We start from the raw sequence: 9,294 nt of genomic DNA, 5'->3' as shown, positions 1-9,294 counted from the left end.
AATACAACACTTATATGGCCCCATGGATTTCAACCTCCTGCTTTCCCAAGCAAAGGAAGGTGCTTATCCTTCTTCATTCTCTTTGTCTGTCTTCTCCAAACACAACTACTCTGAATTGTTTCAAGGAAAGAGAAATATATATCTTATGAAAAAAAATATTACAGATAGCATTCAGAGCATTGCTCACCAATCCTCCCTCTGTCAAAGCTATCTATACTCCCAAATAGCCAGAAAGAAGGAAGAGGACTACTAAGAGATACATGGTTTACTTGCAATGTCCTCACAATCTTCAGGAATTGGTCAAAACCATGTAATCAGAACCTCATCACATGCTAGTCTCACGATTATCTTAATTACATTATTGTAGTGATTCCCAAACTTTTTAGTTCCGGGACACACTTTTTTAAAATGACTGTTGGGACCCACCTTGCTTTATGAGACTTAGGGTGCAATCCTAACTGCGTCCTATGCCAGCCCAAGTCCCTTGGGCCGGCCTGGGAGGGTCACAAATGTGCCGTAAGGCACGTTTCCACCTCCTTGGGAGGAAGCCAGGCCGGCGCTTGCAGAAGCGCCAGCCTGCGGAGGCTGACGGAAGCCTCTGTGTTGGCTTCCTCCTATCTCCTTGTGTCAGCTGGATGAGCCGACGCAAGGGCAAAAGGTAGGAGACAGGGAGGCGGCGAGGAGGAGGGAGGGAGTTGTTCCTGGGCAGGGGGCAGTCCCGGGGGCGGGCGGGTGGGCAGGGAATGGGAGGCAGGTTAACCCCAGGGGCGGGTGGGCGGGCAGAAATGTTTCCCCTTGCCTCTGGCTGAGCTGCTTCTGGCCCCTATCCTATGCTAGATACAGCGCAAGCTTCCTGGCTTGCCTGTTCCAGTGCAGGATAGGATTGTGCTCTTAAAAAAGTTGCCCCTTACAAGCTGCTCAAGCCTGTCTTTTCATCCCGATCATGGGGGGGGGGGGCAGAATTCTGAAGTGTTTGTTTATTGAACCTGGACCATTGTGGGGGCCTTCACATGGCCTTCGGAGCTATTTCCTTATTCATAAGTAAATATGCACCTGAGGATCAATTTCACTTTCCATAGAGCTTGATACATTTTCCTTCAGCTTGTCCTGGGAATGCTTTCTTGATTATTTTGGAGGGCTGCATTCGTAGGATCAGAATATCAGAATCAGAAGGATCAGAATAGGATCAGAACCATTCTCAAGGCATTGAATTCCTCTTGAACTTCACCTGGAAGAGCACTGAAGCATGTCATCTACTCAAGGGTGCGGTTCAGTTTCACTTTCCACAGAACTCAATACATTTTCCTTGTCAGCTATCTGCTTGTCACAGTCACATTCCACCAAAAATCAGATCCTGACCCAGTGATGGGTCCTGACCCGCAATTTGGGAAAAAAACTATTACTGCCTTTAGGGGCTCCTGGAAGCTTTGTTAGCAATAGGGAGGGGAGCTGCATGCACAGTCCAACATGACAGCCAGATTTGAATCCAAAAATAATAATGCTGATGATGTAGAACACTTCTTCGTTATAATTATAACATTATAATTATTGTTATAATTCTACAAAGTGTGGAATAACCACCTTTTGTTTCATCTTATATATATAACATTCATCCTAGGATAAAGACCAAAAACTACCAGCACATCCTGGCCTTGGCATTTGCAGTAAAGGAGATCAATGAAGATTTTCAGCTCTTGCCCAACATCACTTTGGGGTTCCACATCTATGACAACCTTCATAATGCAAGATGGGCTTATTATGACATAATGAAACTTCTATCCACACCAGAGACACTTGTCCCCAACTACGTATGTGGCACTCAGAATAATCTGAAAGCTGTGATCGGGAGTATGGATCCAGAAAACTCCCTTCACTTGGCAACAGTCTTGGATATCTATAAAGTTCCTCAGGTAGTTTTAGGGCTGGTCTGTACAAACTATTTCTATGGATAAGTCTTCGTTTATCCATAGAGATATGATATGGCAGGGAGGGAGGGTAGAGGGAATATCGTACAGGTATAGGAAAAGAGCTGTTTAAGATTCATTAGGAAGTGAGAAAAACAATTTAAGGTCTGTGTTTTGAACATTTGAAGCTATAACAGGCAGTGACAGACCTCCCATTATGTCTGATGGGGGAAATGCCCCAAGTGCGAGCCTTTAGGTCCCCATGGAATCCTCTCTGAAGCTCCTGACGGGGTTGGAAACTGCACTTTTGGTTTCCTGGAAGCACAGCTTATAGAGGTGGAGAAGCCTCAGGGAGTTTCTCCGAAGCAGGCTTAGGTCATGCGAGGCTCCGTGAGCCTCAGGTGAGCGGAGGGGGCAGATTTCCATGCGGGGCGGTGGCTACAGTCCGCAGGGGGCACAATCTTGGACCTTTGCCCCAGGGCACGGGAATGGGGAGGTCCACCACTGGTAATAGCCCAGTCTTTTGGCCCATTGAGGACTTCAGATTTCAGGACTGCTGTCATAAAAAGCACTATGAGAAAGCCAACATCCTGTTGCCATTACCCACAACAAAGCCACCAGCAGAAATGGCTAAGGACTCTTTCTGCAGGCCAAAACTGCTCAGATACTCTGTCAACCAAGAAAGGTGGTGTTGAGGGTGGTATGTGGGTGTGTGTGTGTGTTGAACAGGGATCAGGCTGTACTGGAGAAGTGTTGAGGGTGATCCTGGGGGGATATCAGTGGCAGTGGTGAGGCTGATGTACTATGCCCTTGGTCTGGGCTCAACATGCCACCTTGGACCTATTCAAATTTACACCAACAAAAGAGGTTGAGCAGATCTGAGTAGGCCCATTGGGGATCTAGGAGCACTGGAGTTGGCAAGTATATCTTATCTTTCATTCCAACTCCATTGCTGACCATTCTCCAGCTGGCCTGTAGCATTCAATGGAAGATGAATGAGTGCCACAGCACTTTCTGGGCTGGCACAGGATAGCAATGGGCCGTGACACTTTCATTGATTTCTTTTGCTTCTCACAAACTTCAGCTCATTTACGGATTTCCTCCAGTGATGAATGACAAAACTCCAGGACTTCCAGTCTACAAGATGGCCCCAGCAAAAACCCTTCAATATTCGGCTATTCTCGCTTTACTTCTGCATTTCAGGTGGACATGGATTGGACTCATTACAATAGATGATGATGATGGAGAAAGATTTACGCAGTCAGTGTTTTCACTGTACTCCCAGAATGGTGTCTGTTTTGCCTTTATAGGAAGAATCCTGAAAAGTGATTACATTGCCAACAATAACGAGATGATAGACAGAGCAACAAAAGTGTTTGATGAGGTCATGGAGACCACAGCCAGTGCATTGGTTGTGAATGGAGACTGGGAACATATCATTATTATGGTATTTCTAAACTATATTAATTCAGCATATGTGATCCAGAAGCCTAAAGTGTGGATAATGACAGAGGAAATAGATTCATTGTTCTATCAGAGAATTTGGGAACTGGGACTTGTCCATGCTGCTTTTTCTTTCACATTTCGCTCCAATGTTGTGCCAGGATTTTTTGAATTCATCCAGAGCAGAGACCCTTTCACCACAACAGCAGATGGTTTCCTCCTTTACTTTTTGGAAAAACACTTCAAATGTGTGATACCAGGTGCATTACCTTACAATGTTGGGTTGAGTGACTGCACCAGGGAGGAGCAGAACTCGTGGGAGGAGAACTCTTCTGAATATATTGATGAAATACCCATGAGGGGCCACAGTTACAACATCTACAATGCTGTCTATGCCATTGCCCATGCTTTACATGCCATGTCAACATCTCAGCTCAGACACAGGAGAACAGTGGATAGAGGGGGACTGAATCAGGTATGGCAGGTAATGCACTCAAATCCTTAGCACTTGGTCTTCAGTGGAACAAAAGACATTCACTGAAATGGATTCCTTGGAATCCTTCCTCTGCTGTTTTTTTGTTTTTTTTTTTAATCTTTGCTTCTTTGGGGGCAATCTGGAAATCACAGAAAAGCGGCACAAACCTAATCTCACCTAGCACCGGCACAGCAACTGTTGAGTCAGCCTAGGATGTTGCAAACACGCTGCAGAGCACATTTGCAGCACTCAGAGAATAAACTGTTCTGACAGGAAGACCTGCGGCATCCCTTCGGCATTGCATTTAGTCACTGTACCCAAAGGATCAGGTATGCAACCACCTGGCAGTGCAGGGATAGGGGAGGATGGAAAAGGGATGGTAATGGGTGTAACTGGGTGGAGGGAAAGCAGAGAGGGTGTCAGACCTGGAAAGGGGGATCGGTTCCCTGGCGGGGGTTCTAGGAGCAGGTTCCAGGGGGATCAGTGATGTAGAGTCAGCCGAATCCTATTCTCGCTCCAGGGCCTGAAAGCCCAATACAGGGCTTCTCGGATTTGCGCTACTGATATTCCTTGGGCAGATCTCAGTAGTCCTGTTGTGCAGACTGGGTTTGTACACTAACTAAGGGGACCTCCTCACCCCAAGAGGCACTCCAGCCTTCAATATGCCAGTGCTGGATATGGCTTGGGCCATTTGGCTGCAATTCTTGTTACAGTCAGTATCCCTTACTGCCATTCTTCTGGTGTAAAAATCTTCCCTTCGCACAGCGAACCCTGGATAGAACTATGTGAAACTCTGCATGCATAGGAAGCATCTGTCAGTTTTGTGGGGGACTCCCAAACATGATGAAACCGTTTAAAGACTGGGTGTCCTTCTGGGAAAAAACAGGATGGCTTTCATGACATGATACAGTTGGAAAGGACCTACAAGACCTTTGAGTGTGATGACCTGGCAATGCATGGAAACTACATTTACAGTGCCCCTAATAAGTACCTATACAGCCTCTCTTTTGACAAAAAAAGCAACAAATTCCTACCCAGCCCCAAATAGCGCAACCAGCTAATCCCAGAATATTTCCAGTATGAGTGCATTGGGGAGCAATGTCTGCTCAGCCCTGAAGCTGTGTAACAAATACATTGCAAAGCCACACATTGTAAATGTCCCAGTACCGATTAGGTTCCGCCTCAACCTTCCCTCCTTTGCAAAGGGTGGCCAGGCAAGGGATGACTCTGCCATAGCTGGACCACGGCTGCAGTCTTCCTGGAAACAGTGTCCTTTTGTCTAAATGTGAACTTCCTTTTGTGTGAATAGAGTATTCAAAGGGGAATAGCCACAGTAAGAGCCACTGAAAATTCAACCGATACAGCAGCAGATAGTGAAAATGTGTAAGCAGATAGTGAAAGCTGTAAATGTGAAAAGTCTTTGAGTTTATAATTAGATTTGGTGTAGGACTTGGTCCTGAATGAAATATGAGAGCATCCAGGACTGAGATGGCACCTTTCAGTATGAGAGATCCAGCAGACCACTGTTGAATGACAACATTTTCTAACCCAAAGGTTTCTCATTCTTAATCCAGCTCCATCACTTTCTGAAAAGGGTCTCGTTTAACAATAATGCAGGCGACAAGGTTTTCTTTGACCAGAAGGAGCAGATAAACACTTGGATGGATCTGATCAACTGGGTTATTATCTTCAATGAATCCTCTCCAGAAGTTAATATTGGGAAGATGGAGCCCCAGCATGATCCAGATCAGGGTTTCACCATAGATGAGGATGCCATAACATGGTACAACCCGTTAAATCAGGTAAGATTCAGTTCTTGCAAGATAAAGCCATATTGACCCTATGTGTTGTACTCCTCACCTGACATAGGCCTATTTGTGCCTAGTGCCCCAAAAACAAGTGTTCTAGTGCTACTAGGGAGTTTCTAGGTGTCACAAAAGGCAAGGTTTATACCAGGCAGACAGCTCAGAAAAATCCCACAGTGGATGCTATTGAAGAACACTGTGAGATAGAGAAGAACAGGGACATGCTCCACCACAGTGGTGTCACTGGGGGGTGCAGGCAACACCAGGTGACACGCAGAGGGGGATGACACTACTACTGGCCAATATTTTTAAAATCTTGGTATTGTCAAATAATATCATGTTATATATCATGATATATTATGATATGATATGATGTGATAGATAGATAGATAGATAGATAGATAGATAGATAGATATAAAATGATATGATGTGATATATATGTTATATCATGATATGTTTTGATCATATATGATCATATATATATCATATATTATGATATATCATATGTTATGATCATATATGATCATATATATATCATATATTATGATATATCATGATATATTCATGATATATATGATATGATATATCATGATAGATAGATAGATAGATAGATAGATAGATAGATAGATAGATAGATAGATAGATAGATAGATAGATAGATAGATATAAAACTTGATGCATAATTTCATGCAGAATGCAAGAATCAAACTGCATTGAGATATCTTTATTCTGTCAAAAGCTATAGCCCAAAAAAATGGAGGTGGGCAAAGATCTTCACCACTCCCACCGCCTGTGTTGTTGCCCCTTCCATTATGGGGTGATGTGCCGTTCTCCCATACTGGGTGACACAGGCACTAGTGACACCTCTGTTCCACCAATCAAGTTTCTCAAATGGTTTAACAGAATGCCCACAGCATTGCACAAAGAGCCCAGTCATTTGCACTGCCTATGGCAGCATCTCTCCACTTTCATTGCTGCAAGTCCTATTCCATGCGGCCATGCAGCCCTCATGCACAATGGAGCTGCCAGTGCCAATTTCTGGAGGCCCCGTTTGCCTGTCAGTGGCTGATGCAGCCCACACTAGAGCATGTAAGATGGTAGCAGGAGGAGGCAAGGTGGATCGGGGAGGTTTAGTGTGAGGAGCAGGGGAGGGGAGGGGCCATTACAGAGGTTGAAGAGTGGCTCTCAGTGGCAGTAGTTCAATTAAGGTCTGCATTAAGCCATATTAATGTAGTTCAAGTATCACTGCAGTGGGGTATGAAAAGTCACATTCATTCTTCTCAAGACTGACATTCTCCTCTTTCATTTATGGCTCAGTCACACCCTGTTTCTGTGTGCAGTGAGAGTTGCCGTCCTGGTTTTCACAAGAAGATGAAGGAGGGAGAACCCTTTTGCTGCTTTGATTGCATCCCCTGTCCAGAAGGGAAGGTGTCCAACCAGACAGGTAACCAGTGGGAGTGCCATCAAAACCAGAAGACCAGCTGCCAGGAAGCAGAGGGGCCATGGGAGGGTGGAACAGATGCAGGGAGGGGTGTTTCTGGGCAGGGTAGTGGAGGGCAGAACAGGGAGAGGATCAGTCCCTGAGGGGGACTGATTGTGAGATCAGTTCTCCACTGCATCCTAACCCTCTTCCCAGGCCCGGCTGCATTATACCGAGCTGGGTGGACTTCCAACAGCTAAATCTCCGGTGGAGATCTGAGTAGCCCAATTGGCAGGCTAGGGCATTTGTTGGGATAAGGGGGAAAATATCACCTTACGCCGAGGAGACCTCCAGTCTGCTCCTAAACTAGACTGCATACAGCAGAGGGATGCAGGACCGCTATGCCAGCTTAGGATTTATTACTCCACAGATTTTCAGGGGGCACAGGTTTAATTGAGAAAGAAAGCTGGCCACACCCGGGACGAGACAGCGCAATGGAGATCCTTCTGAGCTTCCACTGCAACCCCCTGAAAGTGTTGACAGCAAGGAAGAAGAGGTTTTAAGAATAGAAAAAAAATTAAACATGTCCCCACTCCAGAAAATTATGTTTAGGAAATGAACAGGAACCTGAGAAGCACATACCTAAACAGAAAAATGGAACTTAAGCACACCAGAACGGAATCCCAACACAGAGCAGGGCTTAAAGTAAGGAAGTTGCGAAACTGAATGATCACCATTCAATGACCTGTATTGTTGTGATATTTACAAGGCTCCAAAAGCTTCCACTTCTATAGGATTCAGCAATGAATTAATCCACTAGAAATGTTGATGTCTGTGAGATTCAAACCAGTGTTTCCTTTTACAGACATGGAGGACTGTTCTAACTGCACAAAGGAAAGCTATCCAAGCAAAAAGCGGGATTTATGCATACCCAAGAATATCAACTTCCTGTCATATGGGGAACCTTTGGGCATCAGTTTAACCTCCCTTGCTCTCTCCTTTTCTTTGGTCACAGCTCTGGTGCTCAGAACCTTCATGAAACACCACAACACTCCCATTGTCAAGGCCAATAATCGGAGTCTCACCTACACTCTCCTCAACTCCCTCCTGCTCTGTTTTCTTTCTACTTTGCTGTTCATCGGACATCCTGGGAAGGTGATGTGTCTCCTCCGACAAACTGCTTTTGGCATCATTTTCACTGTGGCTGTTTCTGCTGTGCTGGCAAAAACCATCACTGTGGTTCTGGCTTTTATGGCCACCAAGCCAGGATCCAGGATGAGGAAATGGGTGGGGAAAGGACTGACCAACTCCATCGTTCTCTCCTGCTCTCTTCTTCAAGCTGCCATCTGTGTAATCTGGCTGGCCACAAATGCCCCTTTCCCAGATGCTGATTTCCATTCAGTGACGGGTGAGATTGTGCTGGAATGCAATGAAGGGTCAGTAATGATGTTTTACTGTGTCTTGAGCTTCATGGGCCTCCTGGCCCTTGTCAGCTTCACTGTGGCTTTCCAGGCCAGGAAACTACCTGACAGCTTCAATGAAGCCAAGTTCATCACCTTCAGCATGTTGGTTTTTTGCAGTGTTTGGATCTCTTTTTTTCCAGCCTACCTGAGCTCTAAGGGAAAATATATGATTGCTGTGGAGATCTTCTCCATCTTGGCTTCCAGTACTGGGCTGCTGGGTTGCATCTTTTTCCCTAAATGTTACATTATTTTGTTTAGACCTGAGCTGAATAGTAGGGATGTGCTGATTAAAAAGAAATAGCCAATTTCCTTTTCTGTCATTTTTTCTTTAGTTTTTACTCTGGAGTTGTACATGTCTGTGTGTGGATATTTTGGGGGGTGTGTGTATGTAAGATGTTCTTTCTCATACACCTCCCTGATTTTATCTTTCCCACACAAGCTTTTCAAATGTAAGCATTAGTTTTCAAGATGAATTCAGAGCTTGTCTCTTAAGTTTATTTCATCATGACCAAGGATTTTTATCATTATGTCAATGGACCATTATTAACAAACTTCCTCATGTACATCATGTGTTATATTCCTTTGATTGGGCAAATGTGTCAACATCAGTTTGAAACCTATTGAGATAACTCAGAGGTTATCTCTTACATTTATTTCAAACCTTGAGTAGCCAATCCCCCCCCCCCACGCAGAATGCTGTGGAAGCCATGGCAGTGCCACTGCATTGCCTCAGAAGGGGAGATGTAGGATTGGGCCCTCAATCTGCTATTTACAGAAAATGGG

General features: G+C 45.0%; 1 protein-coding gene across 1 annotated transcript; it reads left to right on the top strand.

The window, feature by feature from the left end:
• Positions 1–2,282: 2,282 nt before the first annotated feature.
• Positions 2,283–8,812, top strand: LOC136653372 (vomeronasal type-2 receptor 26-like). The gene is made up of 4 exons (XM_066630277.1): positions 2,283–2,305; positions 5,417–5,624; positions 6,946–7,072; positions 8,064–8,812. Exons 1-4 carry the CDS (start codon positions 2,283–2,285, stop codon positions 8,810–8,812), a joined length of 1,107 nt encoding a protein of 368 aa, XP_066486374.1.
• The last annotated feature ends 482 nt before the right edge of the window (positions 8,813–9,294 follow it).

This window comes from Tiliqua scincoides, chromosome 5 (genome assembly GCF_035046505.1).
Source record: "Tiliqua scincoides isolate rTilSci1 chromosome 5, rTilSci1.hap2, whole genome shotgun sequence".
NCBI classification, from domain to species: Eukaryota; Metazoa; Chordata; class Lepidosauria; order Squamata; family Scincidae; genus Tiliqua; species Tiliqua scincoides.
The sequence above is the reverse complement of the archived record's forward strand: the minus strand, read 5'-3'. Positions and strand labels throughout refer to the sequence as shown.

What these genes read in the sequence shown, in the direction of transcription:
- LOC136653372 (XM_066630277.1), top strand. Translation starts at nt 2,283, where the DNA reads ATGCGAGGCTCCGTGAGCCTCAG. An exon ending in GGTACAACCCGTTAAATCAG is followed by an intron (nt 5,625 to 6,945) that starts GTAAGATTCAGT and finishes TTTATGGCTCAG; the next exon opens with TCACACCCTGTTTCTGTGTG. An exon ending in GAAGGTGTCCAACCAGACAG is followed by an intron (nt 7,073 to 8,063) that starts GTAACCAGTGGG and finishes CTTTGGTCACAG; the next exon opens with CTCTGGTGCTCAGAACCTTC.